This window comes from Atta colombica, unplaced genomic scaffold (assembly GCF_001594045.1).
Source record: "Atta colombica isolate Treedump-2 unplaced genomic scaffold, Acol1.0 scaffold33, whole genome shotgun sequence".
In the NCBI taxonomy this organism is placed as follows: domain Eukaryota; kingdom Metazoa; phylum Arthropoda; class Insecta; order Hymenoptera; family Formicidae; genus Atta; species Atta colombica.
The window spans coordinates 2,027,640-2,051,732 of NW_017259437.1; the positions used below are offsets into that span (position 1 = coordinate 2,027,640).

The window sequence follows — 24,093 nt, forward strand, 5'->3', positions numbered from 1 at the left end:
GACCGGATTCACCAAATCGAGAATGCAAACATGCGCTAATGCTATCATTAACTTCTTTCGCATCCGGTTTGCGTAAATAGTATGGTACACATGTGTGAATAGAGAAAGTAATTCTTTTTTCAGTTTACGGCAACTCTTTCACAATACTTTCAAATTAGTTTACTTACTTTCAAATTATATTTGATTCTTTCAGTAAATGATATTTATAATGATAACAAAATTGAATTTAATAACAAAAATTATAATGAATGATGCATACTCGATAAAAAATGTTACACATAGAAAGAACAATTTTTCTAAAGTATTTAATAATTTAACTTAAGATAATCTAAAAAAACTACAGATCTGAAAATAATTTTCTTGAATTATCAAATTATATAAAATTGCCAAAATATCAAAATTTTTTGCAACATTGTTCATATTTAAATTTCTTATGTAATTATTTTAATGATAGTCTAACAAAATTATTTTCATATCTGTACCTGGTTAAATTTTTATTATTTGATTAAAATATTTCAACAGAATCGGTCTTTCATGTACACAAACGTATTGGGTTGTTCGAAAAGTTCGTGCCGATTAAAATTTAAATTTTAGTATACATTTATTAAATTAAAATTTTCTGCATTTCAATTTTCCTTCAACATCGGCACAAACTTTCCGGACAACCCAATATATTAATTATTAAATTAATTCAACGTTTTATACGTACAGATATTAATTCTTGGTTACTTCCATTACTCAATGGAACTTCATTAAAGGCAAATCTATCTATGTCGCTGAATATGTGAGCATTTACGAGCACAAAAGGCTTAAATATAAATTAAGATAATCCAGGTTTTAACTTCTAACAATCCGCGTAGGTGCAACCAGCCCTCGCGATATCCGCAGGGCACCACCTCCGCATTTCCTACACCGCGAAATAAGAGCCCACGCGGGAGAAAGACTACCGCTTCTCGTCCTAATTGAGTAACAGCGCATAATTCGTATGTTTCGCTAATGCACGTGTGGGTCGTACATTTTCACAGAATCGCGAATGTATCTACATAACGACCGTGCGTCACCGAAGAGAAGCGAGGGAAGAAAGAGTGTCGGTCGCATCTCATTCGTCCCATGAGTTAATACCCGAGGAAACGAAGGAAGGGAATCAGTTAATACCTCCATCGTTTTTTCGATCTCCCTCGCCTTATCCGTGTCAGCCGTTTCTACCTTCTTCACCTCCTTCCTCATCGCGGGGTTACCACAAGAATCTGCATCGAGACGCGAAAGTCCCCTTCTCAGGAGGTCAGGAGACCTCCATGGATTGCCGAGAGATCTCCGATTGTGATTCTTCGTTTGGGAATCTGCAATAGTCCCTCCGTTCTACGAAACGACGCGCTTCGCGAATAAAGGAACAAAGTGTCGTCTCTCACAGGCTGTCTGATTTACTGGGAGCTTACAAGAAACAATATATAAACGCCAGAAAACGAAGATCGAGACGTATAAAAATAGAATACAGAAAAGAAATAAAATACAATATTACCAATGCACAATAACAATCAACCGTATACATACATAAGGAATAAAATATCATGAATGCTGCTATTTTTATCTGATGTTGCGATCAGTTCGAAATAAATAACATAAAAGAATACAGTTGTATAAAGTATGGAGAATGTTTTCACTCTCTGTACGAATTTCTTTAGAAAGTTTAATAGTTACTTATTTTATATGCTGTTATTTTAAAAGGAATTTTTTTCGTACGGACTGTTTTGTGATCATACATAAAATCACACGATAGCAACAACGGAAAAAAGATGACGGGGAAGTTTGATCGCGTGCCATAAAATCGTAACTTTGTTGTTTTGTCGAGACGCATAATGCATGGGTAGACATGATTTTGTCGCGCAAGATTTTGTTCATTTTTTTCCGGCAACCTGTACTTTAAGGCGTGTATTACATAGTAATAGAATGTTGTGTAATCATTCCAAGCTAATTTCCCAAATTATAGCTTTAAGAAACACTTTAACAACGCTGTTCTATCAATTAAAATCAAGAATTTTTCTTTTATTAAAAAAAGAATATGAATGATCGAATACAATACGTATAACGAATGTATATAGAAACACACAAGTTTAACGATAAGTTATCGAAGGATATATAAATTAATCTTCCACCGACAAGTGGAATTGTTAGATTTTAGAGGCATAAGTTTTTAGTTGAATTTTAATAGATAAATTGGAATCCGTAAAAAATAAATAAAATACAATCCGACTTCTATGATAGGAATAAAAATTCCATGTTAAAGCCTTTACAAATATGTGAAAATGTTTTTCAGATTTTTATACACAGAAACAATATAAAAATCTGTACTGAAGTTCGAAGAAGAATTGCGAACCCAAATTGCGAACGAAGGATGAAAATTGTGTATGACACAATCTACAATTTAATTTTTAAGTTACAATATATTTTTTATGTATACTATTTGCAGTAAATGAATGCAGTACAATGAACTTTTATTTCATTCAATTATATTCTGTTCCACGTAGAGTATGGCACTACATGTACAAAAATCCATATAAATTTATGTTTAGATATTTTCAAAAAGTAAATTTTATTTATACATATGAACAACATTCTCTCGACACAATGAGTGCAGTTTATAATAATCATTTGCGAAATATTGAAAAGATTTCAAGTAAAATAATTAATGTTGAACATATGTATTTTTCGAATAATCATAGTTTACTGACATTATTCGAAACTAGTTACATTAATTCTGAAAATTTAGTATACAGTTCTCGAGAAAGGCAAGGTTGGGTCGATAGCAATATCACCCTTGCAAAACTCTTTCAAGGGTGAACCCTACGATGGGTGGGTGGCTCGTCGGTGGTGGTGATGCGGTGGTAAAGGTGGTGGAGATGGTGGTTACGCTACACTGATGGTGGTGTGACTATCGACCGAGTACCGACGATGTGGAACGTCGTCGTGGTTGCGCCATAAGATTTCTTGCCGTCTCGCACGGTTTCTTTTTTCTTTATTGCCGAAAGTTTAATCAGGCGTACATTTTCTCAGAATATCTCTTTATAAATTATGTTTATCCCGTCAGAAAAAAATGAATGGACGAACGCAATGAAATATTCACGTCTTTACCGAATTACGAATTCTGGATCGTATTTTTACTAGAAATATACGTAGAGAGAAAAATTTTGCTAAAATATGTAAAAATTTTGCTGGACGCAGTTCTGAAAATAATTTTGGATCATCAAAATAATTATGCAGGATACTCAAACTGATTGCTACAATAGAATGATCAAAACTTTTTGCAGTACTGCTCATCATATTTGAAATTCCTACGTAATTCCAACAAAATTATTTTCAGATTTGTATCTAATTAAATTTTTAGATACTTTAACAAAATTGTTTTTTTCCATTCTTTTCCGAATTGTATTGTCCTATTTCATTCTCAGTGACATTTTGCTATTAAAAGCTTTTAGCAACTACATTGAGAAAAAATGGTATTAAAAGTTATATTAAGAGATATGAACAAAATGCATTCTAATTATACCAATTCAAAATTTTGGTTATTGAATTTCTAATATAATCCAATTTCTAACTGAATTATCTCGACTAGAATGTCTGATAGATTTAACTATCTAGATTTAAGTATCTAATTATACCTTTATAATTGGATTTATTAAAATTCCCATTAATGCAATCATACTTTTTCAGTGTATACTTGTTACTTAAGTAAATACGATTCTTGTTAAGGAAAAGTTGCGACATTTTCACCAAATTTCTAGCTTGCGTTCAACTAGACCATATTTACCACAGCAAAACAGACAGTGCTCACCATGTTGATCGACGACACGCCCTCCGTGAAAGCAAGTGTACAACGTAACCGAGTCTTAATTAGTTTCCTTGTGGAAGCCGTGGAACAAGAAACGACAATGTAGGAAGCTACTTCGCCGTGCTCCCTATTGGTCAACGCGCGTCTGCTCTCGACAGCGGGCTTCGTTTTTTTTATCCGCGCGGCGATTAATTAATCCTCACCGGGCGAGTTCGCGATCGGTCGAGGTAAGATTTCTTGATGTACGCAATGCGCAAATAATTCCGATCGCGTCTTCGTGCATATATGTATGCGCGATATATGTATCCAGAGAAACTGCCAGAGAAGCCGCCACGAAGATGGGCTTCTTTTTTTCTTGTCTTGTCTCTGCGAAAAAGCTACTGTTTCCTTAAGAGAAGCGCAAAATAATGACGTACTTACTCGTTTGAGCAAGGTGTTTTTAAACGCCATCCTATGGCATTCGCAGATGGATCTCTTTAGAAAAAAACTTCGAAAAATATGCAGATATTTTAATACGCATATGCTCATAAACGTATTAAAAAATGTGACACTTAAGTATTATATTATACATTATGGATACGAATTAGAATTCGGTTTGTAAATCATTGTCAATGATTCACATCACTGTGAATCATTGATTAACCGATTTGATTGGTTGATCAATGATTTGCACTTTCCAATTTGAATTCAGTCCGCACAATGCGTAGCCTGACATGAGTTTTACACTTACTCTGAGAGAAAAATGTTTTGTATTTGTAACTATAATTATATTATATATTACTGTAATTATGATTATTATAGTATAGTTCTAGCCACAAATATAGTTGGCAATCTAAAATGACTATAATTATAGTTATTATAACCACAAACTGATTGAAATTATCATAAAAATGATTCAAGTGACTATAATTTTATAATTATATTTTGGGACAACCATATTTTTTATAACTATAAAATTATAGTCACTTGAATCATTTTTATGATAATTTCAATCAGTTTGTGGTTATAATAACTATAATTATAATCATTTTAGGTTAGGCCAATTATATACATTGCTAGAACTATACACATAGTTACTATTATTATTATTATTATAGTAGTAATAATCACAATTATAATAATATATAATTATAGTTACAAATAACAAACATTTTTCTCTCAGTGTACAATCAGCGATAATAATCTTTGTAAGAATTTCCCCCAGACAGCCAGAAAAAGATTATCCTAAAACTGTGCAAAAAATACGAATTTAATATCTTTAATACAGTCGCGTAATCGATTTGCTGAAGTTGCGATTTATTTGCTAAAGTTGATTAAGATCTTACGAAGTATATAAAGTAATTTCTGTCATCTCTCTTGGTGTTATAAATCTTAAAAATACATAAGCTATAGTCTAACTACTTTTACACGAAGAAGATGATTTTGCTGAAAATATTTAAAAATTTAGCTAGATACAGATCTGAAAATAATTTTGTTGTACTATTTGTATCAATTATACAGCACACTCAAATTGTTTGTTGGAAAAACTGATTGTTGGAATGTCAAAACTTTTTGCAGCGTTACTTATCATATTTGAGATTCCCATGTAATTACTTTGTTGCTTCAAGAAAATTTTCATATTTATATCAGCAAAATCATCTTTCCGTGTATGATTAGATTTATCTGAAAGAACTTTCAGAAAGATGTGCTTTTAGAAGTTTAATCTTATTTTCCAGTTTGAAGTAATATTTGGCGAAGGACATTTGAAAATATTATCGTACGTCGACATCGAGTTATGTATTTTATCTCGTCAGTTTGCAGATAATCTGTGTAAACGCGGTTGAATTTGCTCCACGTTAGGCACGTTAGACAGGGACGACGCAAGCATTGCGTATCGGTCGTGCCCGACCTGTTTCTCCCCGGGCCTCGAGCCCGTTGAAGCGGACGACGAACGGGGAAACTTTATCGCGAACGCAACGAACGGTTGACAGCTCCGTGATGCATCGGTAGCGATTTGCATTGGCGTCGACTACACGGGAGCCAGTTGCGAACCCTGAACGAAGAAATTCTCGCCATTCTCCGCTCTGCATTCCGACCACACGTTTACCGCTGTACAAACCCGCTGAATTCTCATCTCACGTTTATCTCAAATTTCGTGTTAAACAAGTCAGCTGGGAAAGAGATGATTACGTTTAATGTTGAGTGTTTGATAGCGATGATAACCATATGGCAGAAATATAAATATTACTGATATTTATTTGATATTTGCTTTATGTTATTAAATTTGATACTATTAATATTTAAGAATTTTTCTAAAGTCAGACAAGAAGCGTATATTTACTTTAAATAAATTAACATTACGTAAATGGTTAATAACTAATATTAATTTGCTTTGGTTTTAATTATTTAAAGTTTTTCATGTAATACAAATGAAAAATGGATTGGAGAGACTGAATAGGTTTTGTCATTAAAATTGGACAATTTCTTATTCGTAAAAATGTAGAAATAATAATCGTATGCTACTGGGAAATTGATTTTCAAATTCAAACACAGGCTCGAACGCAAATACTCTCAAACGAGCGAACCGTATCTTAACTTTGTTGACCTTCCTGTAGATTCCCTGCTGATATTTACGTAAAGTCAGATTAGGATAGACACGATACAGACTGGTTCAATTATGGAATCGTGATTGCCAGAAGGCTTTAATACTTGTAACAGCTTACTCAATACATTTACTATCGTTTCACCTTCGCGGTTATTTTTGTTAGTGTTATCAGCTTAGTCTTATCACTCCGATCGCTCATCTTCACCAGTACTTTGATAATTATTATTATTTCATATTATATTCATCCATTATTATAATTTATTTTTTAATTAATTATCATTTTATTCCTCATTAATTTCAATATTATATATTTTTTATGTTTAAAGTTTGTTTTACTTTTTTATGAATCTTATTCAGCATGGAAAGAATGATTTTACTGAAATATCTAAAAATTTAACTTTAGATACAGATCTGAAAATATAATTTTGTTGAACGATTAAAATAATTAGAAGAATATAGGAAACTCAAGCATAATTATACTGCAAAAAGTTTTGATGTTTTATCAACCAACTTGAACGTCTTACATAATTATTTTGATAATCCAATAAAATAATTTTCAATCTGAATCTAAATTTTTAGATATTTCAGTAAAACTTTCCATGTGAACTCGCATATCTCCGTATGAAAATTATCGCGTAATCTTTTATCGTGGTTGTAAAATTCTCGCAATGGTCAGATTCTCGTCGTAACACTAACGGATTCCTCAGATAGCCGTCACGATAATGTCGCCAATTTGTCTCGTGGAAAGCGCCTTCCCACGTGCTTGAACTGGCATTCACACTTATAGCGCCGTAACTTTCTAAGGCGCGGAAAGTAATCAGCACAGCAAAACGAGGTGACATCAATTATTAGCCATTTGTGTATATAAAGTACATAATACATGCAAATATATATAGTATTATCATGCAAAGAATATCTGTCAAAATTAAATGATGAAATATTGATAAAGAATTCCTTTCACGGGTTGTCTTCATATCTATATCCATTCTTGGAATACCAATGTTTCGTGAACGTTGCAATTTATTTCATTAGGACAAGAAGCAGATTGATAATAATATAAAAGATGTTAAATTCTTATTATTAAAAATTGTAAATTAAAATGAAAAAGATCGTGGATTAAAATGAAATCGAAATTTAAAGTTAAATACAATAAAACTATAGTATAACTCGCAAAGCACTAATCACAACGCAAATAATTTTGTGTATTTCCATTGGATTGTTGCAGCATTTGTAAAAAACTAGTTATAAGAAGTTTCTTGGCTGCATTTCTTTTAGTCGTAACATTAAAGCTGATATTTGTAACAGATAGTTGACTCGGAAAGTAGAAACCACGTTTAACGCAGAATACAAATACAAGTCTCGATCTGATATAATTTTTTTCGAGAATAATTTCGAGAACGATTGTGCTACTGTCTTTTTTCTTTTACCTTGACTTTAGATTTTCACTTAAATTTGTGTGAAGACATACAACACGCTATTTAATTCTTACAAGTAATTAAACGGTGCGAGACCGCTCGTAAGGTAAACACGACAAGCAGGTTGCTTATCTACACTCGACGCGTTAAGAGGACTCGTAAAGGACCGTTGCCATAAATCGGACTTCCCTGCCATCTTAATTAAGGGTTAACTGCGGATCTATCTTCCGTGAGACGCGATGCCAAATGCACATTACCAACTCATTTCATATTTGTTGCCTTGTAAAATGTTGTGTTACTAATCGTAAAGATTCAGATTTGATATTTATTGTTGAATATGAAGATGTGTGTTCCTAAAACATTTAAAATCTGGAGAATTACATCATAGGACAGAAAAATCCACTACATGGAGCTGAAATAGTGTAATATTTTGAGGTGGAGAGAGAGAGAGAGAGAGAGAGAGAGAGAGAGAGAGAGAGAGAGAGGATACAATGAAATATTGAATTATAATAAATTATTTAAGGAAAAGCTGTACGATTTAAAAAATAGACACTCTCTAAAGGTTAAATAAGAATTATATGATCGAAATTTCGTTGCAGAATTATTAATCATTCAGAAACGATAACTTAAAGTTAAAGATCTCTTGTCTACCGTGATAAATATCATCGAGTCATCATGTTATTTCGTGCGTCGAAAATTGAAAATCGAACCTTGCGTAATCTCGAGTATTCGCATAATCGTGAGAAATCCTGAAAGATTCAGGATATATTTTGTTCGGGATCAATATGTCAGGTAGGTGACAGATCGTCCCGGATATAGGAATTTTTAAATCTAAAAGCAGTCGCATAACGAGCAGCGAATATCTCTCTGACCCCTCCATTCCTATCTCTACGCACCCGTCTACCTGTTTACTCATTTATCTCTCGATCTCCTCTTTTTTTTCCGAGCTTCTCTTTGCTTTCTCGCTTCCCTACACGCGCCATCATCCGCGCGGCGTGTAAGGACGATGATTTACGGTTTTAAAGTTTCATCTCGCTCACACTCGTCGACAACGAAGCGAGGGCCGCCCCTCTCTCTCTCTTCCTCCGAGAAGAACAGCTCGGCCGGTTCCAGCTGGCTTCTCCGCGACGTCGAGACGCGCCTGGATGATCGTTGCTTTTGCTGCCCGTCGCACGTGAAAAGTAAATACTGAACGTGGCAACGACTCGTTCATCTTCCACAGCTCTTGCAGGACCGCCCTGCCTTCTCTCATCTTTTCTGCCATCTTCAGTTAGCCGCGAGCTGAGCCTTTCTATGAGCGTACAAAGCGGGTAATATACCTTATCAACGTTTCCATCAGAACGTTCGAGAATATAGCGGGTGGAAGACATGGCTAACATTTTCTGCATCGTTGCGGTTTTAATGAAAAATGAACCCGGTGGATCGACCGACTTCTTTGTTAACATATTCTTTATAGTAACGATCAAGAGAGCTACTCTACTACTAAAAAATCTAGATCGTTTTGTTTCACATCTTGCGATTCACAGCTTTCGCTTTGGTGGAATTAATTTGTACTGGGACGATGACCGAATTTTGCAATGTTATATTTATAATGTCAAATTATACCCAATTGGAATTATTTGTAATCATTCTATAGATCGTCACTGCTCCTATCCAATATATTGTTAATTTGGCTGAAAAGTGGAGTTAAACAATTTAACTCAAGAAAATGTATTAAATTTGACTTAAATGTAGTTTAGTATTTAAATGTATATATTAATGGCCGGTTCGTAGTCAATTCTTATATTTGAAATTGTCTTAAGTACAATCTTAAAATGTCTCAATCGGAGGGCTGCATTAACATCTGACGTCTTAAAATAGAGTGGTCTATGAATATCATCCAATATGATCGACGTTTACTTTAAAACTAACCACAGAAATGGATTGATTTACATTTTGACACATATAGAAGGATTAAAAATGAAGGATTGGGTTAGTATTGCTTCTTTGATTTCTAACAGTGCATAATCAGCTAGGCAATATTAAACAACTATTAATACTTGAGACAAAATTTTCTTTTTACTTCTTATCTGCGAAACAAGTAAAACTCTCGATGCCAACGAGCCAACAACAAAATCAACACTGAGAGAAAGGATTTTGTTAATTTAACAAACCACCAGTATCTTTAATCGGTGATCGGTAAATATGTGACAACAAATTTTTTTGTTGTGATTGCTGCTAGTCTGCTATACTAATCAATTATTAGTAACAGAAGCAAATTATATAGAATCTAACCTATCTTTTGGATAGACTTTAAGCTCGTTTACATAGAATTCGATAATCGTGGAGTCTTAAGTCGTAGAAAACTGACCAAGCATAGTCTAATACAGGAAAAATACTTGACTAGACTTGGTCGATTTCTTATGATTTGAACTTGCAACCGTTTACGATTTATATATATATATATAAAAATATATATATGAGCTTCTTATTCGCTAGCGATACTATTGATTATTTGTTACATTGATGAATTAATTTGCAATAAAAAATAGATCGTTTTTTAAACAAATATCACATTTGCTTTCCCTTGATTTGTTTCTATAACAAAATCATTTCTCTCAATGAATAAGGATTGGATGCTTACGTAATGCAAAGTTTCGGACAGTACACGATATATTGTCGATAAGCTCATTTCGATGGCAATAGCGGTTCAAACCAGATCCATTCAACCGTCGATTATCGTGAGACGTACGTTCTCTCTTTCTCAATCAAAAGTCAAGGAGAATCGTAAGAGCGGACGCTTTCTGAGAGCGAGCGCTTCGCGCCTCCATGAGGCGACGGATCCAATTAGGCGAGCGTATGAATCCATAATTCATTCCCTGATTAATTAGCGCGCGTACACACAGGCGGAAGGTGTGAGAGAAGAAGGAAAGGATGAAGGAAGGTGGGACGGTGAATGGTGGAACGATGGAGAAAGGGGCGTGACGAGATCAGTGATCCTTCTCGGCCGCAGTTTACTCGCGCTCGTATGGCGAATAGTATGTAGGTGTGTGTAGACTTGTAAACGCGCGGGAACAAAAGAAATCGCGTTTACTGCCAACCTTACGATAGCACCTACCTACGCCCCGTATATTTGCGGCCGCGAAATGTGTGCGAGCGCGCCCTTATGTCGTTTTATAGGAAGATAAAAGGTATCCCGACATGACAATCTTGCTTACTAGACCCCGCGGGAGATTATTACGAGCCTGTGTATCAAATTGAGATTCTCCTCGCAAAACGTTGTAACGTTATTACTAAAGATTTCAAGTACTTTGTACAAACGACGGTAACGCATGCTAAAGATACCATTGAATCGATTATCATTTTTATTTTTATCGTTTGACAATTTTTTTCGTCTCTCCAAGATTTTAACCCTAATCGATATTCGCGGTTTCAATAGTGAACATTGTTTTTTAACTACGTTATGAAAAATTGTTTATAACAAAAATGTTCTTCACAAATTTACATTTTAAATTGCATAACCTTATTTCTTGGACTTTCAAAATGAAAAAAATCATTTAATTACTATTAACTTACTATTAACTTTAAATAAAGATTCATTAATAAAGTACACTATGTGTAAATATTAATTAAGAAAATTTTGGAGCAGATACCGACTATTTTAGAATTAAGGTTCGAAATTTTTTAACTTGAATTTTCTGGCCAATTTACATTTGATGAAATGTGAAATGAATAGAAAATCAGATATTTTGTAATATACTGCCACTAATACTTTGGCTTTTTTTTTTAATCCTCCACCAGCCAAATTGAACTTTGAAGGCATAATTGCTATTTGGATTGTGGCAAGTAAATTTTAATCTGTAAAATATAATCCGACTTCTATAATAGTAAAAACTCGTTTCACAAGTATGCAAGAATTTTTTCAAATTTTTATTCAGTCCAGAACAATATAAAAAATCTGCACTGAAGCTTAAAGTTCCTGATCGCTTACAAAAGATGCAAAATTCCACATGATCGACAGAGAATTAAAATTATGATTTGAAGCGAGTTTTGTTCTCGATAACACAAAAAAACGCTTCAGCGAGTACATCGATTTTTTCCGATCGGATCACAACAGAACAGGAAAATGCCCAATAATGTTGTTGCTCGCGCGAAAGAAACCTGTTCTCGCATTACTGCTCGCTGTATTAAGCGCGATGATTGTTGGGAACGCGATGAGTACGAAACGCGTGCTTGTTCGCGAGAAAGATCATCTCCGGTTTCACATCGAACAGAACGTATAGCAAGACTAGAGGAAACTCAAGGCACAGGAAATAGTTATAACAAGATCCACTTCGCGCGCAATCGACAAGCATCCGTGTCGACGATTACAGGCGGAACTGCATCTCCTTGGACAAATGATACGTTTGTCACGTGTGTCTCGATGTGCGGATACACATGATGATGATAACTCAATGGTGCGATTATCGAGTGCCCTGATTGAACGAAGCAATGCATCATCGGTTGCTACACGTTCTTTATCACGCTCGACCAGCGTTGAGGTGAAAATAGAGGAAATGGAAGGTGATGGATCACGAGCGGTTTGCCACGTCGCGTCGGTACAATTACAAATACAAATAGCTATCCGCGGGCAAAACAAAATACGAGGAAAACTGGTACTTTTAGTCCAACGATATTCGATTACATTGAACATCTCGATAAAATTGTAATGGTGATTCTGCTGAAATAGAAGCTCTTCGAAGTTGATTGAAGAATGGCACTTGGTTTGTTTGCGGTTTTTCAATTTTACTTCCATAAGAAGTTTTTGCAATTTTCAAGATTAATTAAATCAATAATTGCGTTTTTATTTATTTAAGTTATCGCGATCGAAAAGCCAACATCAAATTGATCAAAGGATATGCGATTTGACGAAAATTTAATGGAACACCATGTATATCATGGCAAATATGCCGCTTTCATGCAGGCTTTGGTAAATCCAATCTTACGCGTGTATTCTGGGAATCGCGCACGATTCGAGTAACAGCGCAGTTTCGCATAACGAAAGGGAAGAAAGACTGTATTTTAACAGCAAAGGCTCGCACGCGATATTGGAAATATCTTCCGTACTTTTTACTGGCAAGACTGCTGTCCTATCAAAATCACTCTCAAAAAAGATGTACAAGCTGCACACCACCACGTTGCATCGCAAGAAATATGTAAAGTATCTAATTAACATTAAATATATAAATAAATAAAAATAAATACATTAGACAAATATGAAGTATTATTATAACTTCCATCGCTATTCCTCACAGCCTATATATTCTTGAGGAAATTTATATCTACAAATTTTAGTTTTTTTTACCATTGATCGTTGTAATGATATTTTTAATTTACATGAAAAGAGAATGGCTTTGCTAAAGTATCTAGGAAATTACAGGTCACAGATCTGAAAATAATTTTATTTGATCATCAAAGTAATTTTTGTAACTTTGATTTTACTCGCTACGAAATATTATATCGCTGAGAAAAATGATCTGGTTGGATTAAATAGTAATTCTGGTGAAAAACAGACGAATCAGAATTTTCTGGTTAAGTCTATTAAAATTCTAGTTGAGATAACTAGAACTCTGATTAATATAATTATTCTGATAAAAATAGAAGACTTTCAGTAGATTTTACCAGAAATATTGTATCAATCAGAATTTCGATTATCTCAACTAGAATTCTAATAAATTTAATCAGAAATTTCTGGTTCGTCCATTTTCAACCAGAAATTTTTTTCAGTACATGAGACGACGAGATCGAAACACCCTGTATATTATAGCACGCGGCAGAACGTGACGTTCGAAATGCATGAAAGTATGCTTTATATTCGCATAAAAGACCGAAGTACATGTTGTCGGGCGCGAATGTGCGTATCACACCCGGGGGCTCTAACAAATAGTTCCGGTTATCGGTGCTTTCGCGCGACTTAGGCTCTCCCTTTCTGTCTCTCGCACACGCTCTGCACCGTTAATAAACTCATCCAGAAGGCCAAGTTTAGACGTCCAGATTCGTCGGGAAAGATAGATACCAGAAGGAACTTGCTGCGCGCGTAAACTATGCGTGAGTTAACTTCCCAAGAGATATGTATATATGCGCTGTGCGTCAAACGCTCTGTTCACGCCAAAATTGTTACTCCATATCTCGAACGGAAGTTTCTTCAGTGGCACGATATCCGGCAAATACATAAATTGTTATTAGAAGAAATTCTTTTACAAAAAATACACAGTAATAAGAGAAACGAATTTATACAAAGAATAGTTTTACTAAAATGTCTAAAAATTGATCTTACAGTTGCAGATCTTTTCCTAGTTCTTTGAACTAAGATTAAAATTAAACCACATTAATTAAAATAGGCATTAAAAATTTGTAATAATTTATATGTTTTTAATAATGTATTATTTTAACTTTTTACTTACATATTTATAATCGAAAATAGATTCTTGAGATAAATTAAAAATTGAAATAGCTTAGCACATTAAAATGGGATTAAAATTAATTATAGTTTTATGTGTCTCTCCTTTGCAATGGAAATGATCACTACGGATCTCTGACATTCTTCATATAATAAACCGAAACCACTCTTCGTAAAACATTAATTCTGTCACTGAATTTTTTATAACTCATTAAATCAAGAAATTAGCATAATTGAGAGAAGATTTCTTGTGCGACTCGCGTAGAATTTATACACGATGTTAATTACGACAATGTTCATCGCATAGTTAGCATACAGTTAAATCTTGCATCATCGTTCAAAAGTTTTCACTGTCGTTCGTAGTTATTTCTACGAACGACAGTGAAAACTTTTGAACGATGATGCAAGATCATTGAAAAGACAGCAAATGAATCTCGACGGGTAGTTCCTTGTTTTTCTTAGCTCCTCGAAGCGACGGAGACAAGCAGGGGACATGAGTACAGAATTCATGATTAATGCTTGTGAGACGCGCGATTTGATATAAAACCCGACGCCATTTGACCGCCGTCAGTTTTACCATCTAACGAGGAAGCATAACACATACCTTATCCATACCTCGCCATAAATCTCGTCGCGCATTTTGATTTACGTACCTTTAGGAGCGTTTGCGAAGAAACGCGCGATATCACGGCGAGCTGCTACACACGCTTACGCCTCCCTTTTTACGAGCCCCGAATGTAACCCCAACTTCCCTTGTCGCTGCGAAAATCGAGAGTCTCAAAGAGATGGATTGACAGCGTACAAATCGCTGTTTTAACGCGCCTTTCACGCTTTATATCGATGTGTTTTCTTCTCGGCGATCAAGGCGAGTCGATCTCATCCTCGAAACGATCAACACTGAGTGACAGCAAATGTAAATAAATGACTGAGAAAGGACTTGCGGGATGTTAATATGTATAAACTTTTAATTAGCTGTCGCGACACTGACGGCAAATAGATTGCGCTTATGCAAGCGCGTGCTATTCGCAGAAACTAGTTATGAGCGAGGATAGACGTGGGAGAGCAAAAAGAGCACAAAATTTCCATAAAAGAGGAGTGTATCGTAACCCAAACAACGTTGGCCAGCAATCCCGCATATCCCAGGCAACAGGGACGAGGCTTTAAAAGTGATTCATTACCGAGATCCCTCTGCTATCTCCCTCATATTATCTCTAGCTACTTTATGCAATACATTAATGGATATTCATTTCGTTGAGTAAGTTTTATGTATAATAGTTCTCCGTATCATTCGCCAATACAGCACAGCCCGCAGGGTTCAATTTCAATACATTATATCATGGTATATCGGTCATGCAATTATATCTTGTAAAAAAAAAAAGACGAAAGGTGGAATTTTTCTAGTATCGTCGCCAAAGTGATCAGGTAGTTACTTTTATGATGAAACGATGAGATAACGATTGAGCAAGATACGTGTGAAGCCTGTAAATGCGACGGATGAAAAGCATAGACGGCCCGTTGATGATTATACATGATCGACACGCGCGTATTCATTACGGTGCAATCGTGCTGCGCGCGCTTCGATTCATAATAAACATATTCTCTGTAATATTGTCAGACAGAGCGGGGTCGTATCGAAGGGAGATCGCGATAATGCCCGTCGTTGACGGGTTCAACGATGCTCCGAAGCGAACTCCATAACGAAGCGAAAATCAAAAGCGCACACACGTCTCTATTGAGAGGCACATCGGGACCGCCTCGCTTCCGCGCAGCTGCGGCGCGGCGGATGCATCTCGCCGGTGCATTTCGTTATACCGCGCGCACGCCAATCGGCCGTATCGGGGATTCGAGCCACACACGTAGCGGGATTTCTCCTCCCTTAATACCAAACGCGGGTACATGTACGTCGACCGCGACGGCGTCTTATAAATAGCGACGCCCGCGTCGAGACGCTAGCAGTTAACAAACGGTAAAACTAACACCGCCTCCTACGATAACATTTCGCTCCGGTCACGTGTTTTCCGCGGGTTCGTTCGACTATTATAAGATCCATGACTGTGTGTGCTTCGATCCCTTTTTCTACCTCTTTCTCTCCTTTCTTTTTTCTCTCTTTCTCTCCCCAGCCATCTTTCTCCCAGTACCTTTTAGCCTTTTGTGCTTCCACCGTTCCCTTTTCTCCGGCAACTTTCGATCCTCCATGGAACAATGCATTCTTTGAATAAATTTTTATTTGGGTCTCGTTATTTGGTTATAAAGTTTTATTTCACTTACATTATCAAGGTTGCCACAAAATTGGAAATAAAGGCAAGAGAAAATAATCAGGGAATTTTGCAAAATTTTCTGGAAAATTAGAATATTAATTCTTGACTTTAAAGAAATTTAATATGCGTACATCACATCAAATAACGAGACAAATAAAAATTTATTCAAAGAATGCATTGTTCCATTGAGGATCGAAAGTTGCCGGAGGAAAACGAACGATGAAAGCACAAAAGGTTAAAAGGTACAGTGAGAAAGGACGAAGAAAGATGGCTGGGGAGAAAAAGAGAGAAGAAAACTAAACAGTTTAGGAATATTACCAACAATCAAATAGTATACAATAGCAAGTAGTGTCGACATTTAATTAATAGTAATTTACATTGTTATATTAAATTGCTTTCTCAACAAAATATTTAACGATTTTCGAATCAGGACAAACAATTTCAAAATATTATTGAAAATGAAATTATGAAATTTTGTCTGAAAATTAGAGCAAAGTTATAGGAAGTATGAGGAAGCGATGACAACTCTGATGCAAACAAAATATTTAAAAATAAGTGATATGTATATATAAAAAATATTAGTTTTATCTTCTATCTCGTGAAAATGATAAAAATTTAATTCTAATTTAATAAAATGACAATTTGTTTGCAAAAAAAAGTACTCTACTTCCAATTGTTTACAATCTAAATGCATCATTTAAATGAAATTTTATTTGAGTGCGATATTATATTGGTAATACACAGAAAGATTTTATTCGAATAGAGAATTATCCCTTATTCACAAATAAGATTCTATTCCTCATTGATTATTTGTTATTCGTGAATTTATCCAGGCTCTCGAGCCAACACTCCATAGCTCTGTGAGAGGCGTACCGGTTTTGAAACCAGGTATCTAGCGATCAAAGCCGACGTTGATTTATGTACGAGACATTCGAACGCTACGCCCTTGCTCGTTAAGGTCGACCGAACGGACGAGCGAGCGAGCCTCAGCGAGCGGCCAGACACATCCCGCGCCGGCCGGCTATTTAGGCATCGATCGCTGGACTCGGACTTTTACGAAAGAGCGAATACACGCGGTGCGGCTCGCCCCCGGAGTTACTGAAACCGGCACCGTGCTGCTTTGGTAGTCCGAATTGCAAACGAAGCAAGACTCGTGCATATGTTCTGCCAACCGATCTTGGCAGAGTCGCGCTTCTCGTTTCGGGATTAAATTCGAACTTACTCGGAATGCCCACTCTCTCTGAAACGTGATGAATACTCTATCTCTGGTAAATACTACTCCCTCGTCCGAAGAGATTCGCGTTATTCGCAGAATGAGTTATTAGCGAGAATTGATGTTAGTTCTCTTGATATTCGAAAACTGTAAGTAATCATTGAAAACCAAATAGTTCAAATCAATATGGTGAATCAAATACAGAAGGCTATAAATTTTCTTAATATAAAATCTTATTACTATAAATTTATTTCTGTACCTGCATTACATGAATTCGTATGACTAAACAATTTCTTTTCTATATTTAACAAATATATGTAAAATATATATTTAATGTATTTATTAATGTATTTCTAAACATTTAATAAATACGTTAAATACGTATTTTACTGTATATTAAATATAAAAAATGGTTTATGTAATTTTATACAAATTAATATAATATAAATTATATTAATATAATATAAAAACTATTGAAAGAAATATAATATTTGACTTGCATATTGCGCCATTTTTTCACAATGCAAATTTTATCGTAGAAACATTAATAATAAAATGGTACTCTTTAATTTCTGTTGCAGACTGCCATTATGCCAGCTAAGCAGCCATGAATCGAGTATCCTTGAGACCCGCGCGACGGACAAAGTTATTTCCTACACGAACAATGACGAGTTTGTTAACGTTACTTGTGTTCACGACGACGTTTTCTAATGTATTACCGGAATCGGCAATAAATCCGGTGGGTAGTATCGTCGGCTCAGGATCAGGAGTTTCATCCTCGTCCGGCAGTTCCTCATCCTCGTCGTCATCGGTGATCGGCGTGGTGTCCGACAGTTCCAGTTCTAACGGCAACGGTGTTGGTGGTGTTGGAAACGGTAATGGCGTTGGAGGTGTCAGCGGTAGTGTCGGTGGTAGCCATTCCGTTATAAATGGAGGAGGTGGTGGACATTCCGGCATCGGAGGCGGCAACGCCGGCAACGGGAAGGGTCGATGCGAAGAGATCACAATTCCTATGTGCCGCGGTATCGGTTACAATCTTACCGCCATGCCGAATGAATTGAATCACGACACGCAGGATGAGGCCGGCTTGGAAGTGCACCAATTTTGGCCGTTGGTAGAGATCAAATGTTCAGCGGATCTCAAATTCTTCTTGTGCTCCATGTATGCACCGATCTGCCTACCAGAATATACGAAACCACTGCCAGCATGTCGCAGCGTGTGCGAGCGAGCGCGAACAGGATGCGCGCCTTTGATGCAACAATACGGCTTCTCGTGGCCGGAGAGAATGGCATGCGAGCGTCTGCCGTATCACGGTGATCCGGAGAACCTGTGCATGGAACAGGATAATCACACCAGCACTAGTACAGGTCCTGGTAGTAACGGTGGCGCAGTGAGCAGCGGTGTCCCAGGACCACCAGGGCCGCCAGCGCGGCCCACACGACCCAGCAAGACTTCGCAACCGGCCCGCTGTAAGCCGGGCAAGAATCAAAAAAACTGCCAGCACCCCCCGGGGGAGAGGACGAGGGATTGCGCGTGCAGATGCAGAGCGCCCCTCGTGCCCCTGGGGGCGGGTGGTTCGGGGATATCAGGACCGATAAGCGCCGTCAGCAGCAGCGTCATCGGGACCGGCAACACCGGGGTCAACGCGGGGGCTGGTCTGGCCGGCATAGCCGTAAGTGGGATAATGCCGGCGCCAGCACCGCCGTCGATGGGAGGTATCGGCCGAAGTATCATCCAGGAGATCGCGGGGGTACAGAACTGTGCTCTACCATGCCGCGGCGCGTTCCTCACCAACGAAGAACGCGAGTTCGCGGCCGTCTGGCTGGCGCTTTGGAGCGGCCTGTGCGCCGCCAGCACTCTCGTGACCGTCATCACATTCTTAATCGACACCCAGCGTTTCAAATATCCTGAGCGACCGATCGTCTTCCTGTCAGCCTGCTACTTTGTCGTATCCTTGGGATACTTGTCGCGGAGCGTGTTTGGTCACGAAGAAATCGCTTGCGACGGTCCGGCTTTGAAATCAGGCGCTCAGGGTCCAGGCGCCTGTGTCACTGTTTTTCTCTTGATTTACTTCTTTGGTATGGCTTCATCAGTGTGGTGGGTAATCTTGGCCTTTACATGGTTTCTCGCGGCAGGTTTGAAGTGGGGCAATGAAGCGATAGCGTCGTATTCGCAATATTTCCATCTAGTGGCGTGGCTGGCCCCAACTGTACAAACGGTTTGGGCGTATGTCGCAGGTGGCGTCGCCGGTGATCCGGTAGCAGGAGTTTGTACAGTTGCTCCCGAGGGGGTGCGCAATTTCATCTTAGCACCTCTATTCGTCTACCTTCTGCTGGGCACGACTTTTCTTCTGGCTGGTTTCGTGAGTCTCTTCCGAATTCGATCGGTGATCAAACGTCAACCTGGAGCCAAGGCGGACAAATTGGAAAAACTGATGATACGGATCGGCGTGTTTAGTGTTCTCTATACATTACCGGCCAGCGTTGTGTTAGGCTGTCATATGTACGAGTCAGCTCTACGGGATGAGTGGCTCAGTTCTCTAGCGTGTCCTTGTCATCCACGAACAAGACCGTTATACTCCATTCTAATGCTGAAATATTTCATGGCTCTCGCAGTCGGCATTACCTCAGGAGTTTGGATCTGGAGTGGCAAGACGGTCGATTCTTGGAAACGACTATGGAGGCGTTTGTTCGGCGGTGATCGCAGTCACATGAGCGCCGGTGCTGGAATGGTAGCCGGTGTAACCGGCGTCGGCAGCGGTATCGGCAGCAGTATTGGTATCAAAGGAGTCGTAGGTCGAGGAATCGCGATGCCGTACCCATCAGCGCCGGGTCCAGGCAGTGCTCTGTTGCCTCCAGGAAGCGTCGCCAGTGCGTCCCAACATCATCTACATCACCATGTACTCAAGCAACCCCCGCTTTCGCACGTATGACGTCATCAGTCTGCGGGGGGCGACATGAATACCGCTGGATGCGTTGAGTCACAGCAGCAAGAGAGGCCTTCCGCCCTCAGCAATTACGGGCCCATCTAGCCCTTCGCCTCGGCCTCGCGCAGGCACAACGCGACGCCGCATCCGGCGCCGCATACGGCGCCACACACGCCCCATTCGGCGGCGACCATCTATTCCAGGAGGTCGCTCGCGTCCACGACGGGGCCGCTGACGCCGGCGCATGGCATCGCGCCCTCCTACACGCAAGCTACCGAAGTATGAAAGGTGATATCACATGGAGGTGCATATAAGATTGAACGATTCAGCGGCCCAGCGTTTAATGTCAACGGGCGCATACTTTGCGCGATGGACGATGAGCGGTCGCGGTGCTTCTTGATTACCCGATATACGTATTAGCCTGTACGTGTCTTCTTCCGCGGGAATCTCAAGGAATCCTCTCTTCAGTTCGAATCGGCGATTTCTTCGGCGCCTTCATCTTGCCAGTCGAATCAAAGAAACTATATTCTATGTTTTATGAAAGGATGAATTTTGATTGATGGAACGAAGCGATACATTTTGATATTATCGATAGGGAGGATCACTCGAGTGTCGCGGTATAGTGAGAGTGTGATTAGAAGAAAGATTCAATGAGTGGTACGCAAGAATGTATGTGCGTGCATAAACGATAAACGATAAACGATGAACAATATCGATTGATTTCTCTATCTTTATCCATATCTATCTGTCTCTCTCTAATCTTTCTTACATTCTTGTAAGGCGGTGCTCGTAAAGCCCGTCAACGTGTCCGTCTAACGTGTATCGTCTCGTCTATTTATCTAATCTAGCCATTAAAGAGCCGTGTTGGGGATGTACACACGGATGCAATGCGTAATACGCAAAAAAAAGCGGCAGCCTACTTTTTTCCTTCCCAGAAGAGAAAAAACTGCTATGATCTCTCGATATCGTGAGCTATCCCTCTTTCTACGAGATATCCCTCTTCTTATACTAATTCTTTATCACTGCCACCCTTCACGATCGAAGGGTCGCGAAATTGTGAAAGTAGTTTCAACTGAAAGTAGGTTGCCACTGCAATAGATGCAATGAAGGAAAAACCAGTGTACAGGATAAACGCTAAAGTAACAAATTAGGCAGGATGGACAACTGTAAATATTGTTCTTAGATGTTAGTCGATGCTGTAAATAAAACGGTCGCCAGACTCATTGTAGAGTATTGAGGCGCAAAAGACGATCACGCTTGTGGCAAAGGTTGTCATTTCCTTTCACGGGCAGTTATCAGACAAAACTCGTCGCACTTGATGCAGACAGAAAAGTCCATTAGTCCACGTTATGCAACGTGGTATACGCCGCTTTCGCCAATTTTTCTCAAGATAATATTCAATTTCCAGTTTATTGAATAATTACATCAGATATATCCTTTATTTTATTTAATTAGAATCCATTAATCAAAATCAGAATTTGTAAAATTGCTTCTAACTTAAAATTGAACTGTTAAAGCTCAATAAATCTCATTTCTGCTAATGAAAATTCGAGGTAGATTAACGAGATCTGGCATATATTTTATTTTGTTGAAATTTTTTTAGTTTATAAATATTTGTAAATTATCTCAAATCATATACATATGTTACATAATTTTTTAAGTTAATAAATATATAATTTTAGATTACACAACACTATTCAATTAATCGATAATTTTGACAGATTTAAATCTAATTTCACAATAGAATTGAATTATCGCTGCCACGAGCGGATAATCGTCGCGCAACTAGATTCATACGCGTTCACAAAATGCGTAATACAAATATATTATATACATAGGTCTGCCTCGCGAAGATCACACGTCATTTAACACATGTTGGTGTACTAGTTCGAAACCTTTTATATCATAAGTAAGAGCGTATCGCACTCTCTCTTGTTGCGTTCGCACAGTCCACCAGCTCGCCACCGTCGTGCGGAACTGATAATAATGGAGAGTAAGAAACGCGACGTTTTTTATTTTTACTGTACTTCGCGTGGTGATCGATTCCTTTACGCACGTGTCGCGAAGGGCGGACGATGTGACAACGTAAGCACATAAAAGGGCGAAAGATCCTTCCTCGAGTGCGAAGGAGCGCAAAAGGAAATCTACGTTCACCCCGAAGCATAGTAAGTAGAGGAAAATTATGCACGCGCGCGTATGTAATTCTTATGTAAATCCCGATGATCTAGAAATAGTCCCCAAGCGAGATTAAGCGCGAGACACAACGGAAGTAACAGCCCTTAAGTACGTATTATACGCGTGACGATGTCAGTCACTAGCAATATCGTTAATCCAGAACCTGTTCTAGTACCGGAAATCGAAATCGTAGAGAGAAAGCGGAATCGGAAAATTTTACAGCATCTCGTAAGCGAACTACGATTGGACGTAATAAATAAATAAATTTTATACACGATTTGAGAAAATTTTAGGTAATGTATTTATCGTGACTCAGGGAACTTGTAGCCCTGTAAGAATTATTATAAGGCAATAACGCGAAATTTTTGAAAATTTTGATTTTGAACTTTAGATAAAGATGGAAATGCATAGATAAAGCGTATGGTATGACATCTTGGATCACTGCCCGCTGTATTTCTTTACGAGATGTTGCGAGCGCAGAGCACAAGCAAAAGAACTGAAAAACGAAAACTGCCTCATACAATTTGACATATTGACTGCCACATCATTCATATGTGAGTGACACTCCAATTCATGCCCAATTCTCAGATTGCCAAACGTATGTTCTTTTATAATTTATACTCTTTTACTATAAAATATCATTGAATAACTTCTTACGAAAATTTGGTGTCATTCGTATTTGAATGATGGGACGCTCTCAATAACAAGAAGTATTATTCGTATATGACTGACATGTATGACGTGGCAGTGAATGTGTTAAATGCGTTAACCGTCGTGTCTTAGACGGTTTAGAAACCTTTGCCAAAACGGAAACATACACACGTAATGTTGTAAATTAGTGGGAGTAAAGATGTCTTACGATTAGTGTCCACATATCACGCCAATGATCGAAGAGAGGGGAAGAAGTGAGTGATATCGCGTTCATACGAAAGCGAAAGGAAGAGAAGAATAAAGAATGTAAATTCGGAGTGCAAATGCTGGAAATGCGATTTTTTCCGCGGATATTGAAGAGTATTCGATAGGCGACATTGAAGAGTGGCGTAGAGAAACCGATAAGAGGTATCCGATAAGAGGTTTATAAGTATTTGTATAAGCCACTTTTTGTCACACTAATTGTCAATAAAAATGAGAGTAATGTGTGTATTATGAATGTGTTTCGACTAATGTACGGAGTTACCGCTCCGCTTATTCTTCGCGATACTAAAGCGCGATATCAAAGCCTTTCTTTGTCTTCCTTCTTTAGTTTTTATCCGTGCGTTTTCTCTCATTCAATTATTT

General features: G+C 37.9%; 1 protein-coding gene across 2 annotated transcripts in view; it reads left to right on the top strand.

Annotated features, from left to right (window-relative positions):
* Positions 1-22,065, top strand: part of LOC108690578 (frizzled-2) — a 64,714-nt gene extending 42,649 nt beyond the window's left edge. For both annotated transcript variants that reach the window (XM_018197952.1, XM_018197951.1), the window contains exon 2: positions 18,296-22,065. In XM_018197952.1, coding sequence (XP_018053441.1) covers positions 18,322-20,646 — 2,325 coding nt within the window. In that variant the 5' untranslated portion in view covers positions 18,296-18,321 and the 3' untranslated portion in view covers positions 20,647-22,065. The remainder of the gene's footprint in view (positions 1-18,295) is intronic.
* Positions 22,066-24,093: the final 2,028 nt, after the last annotated feature.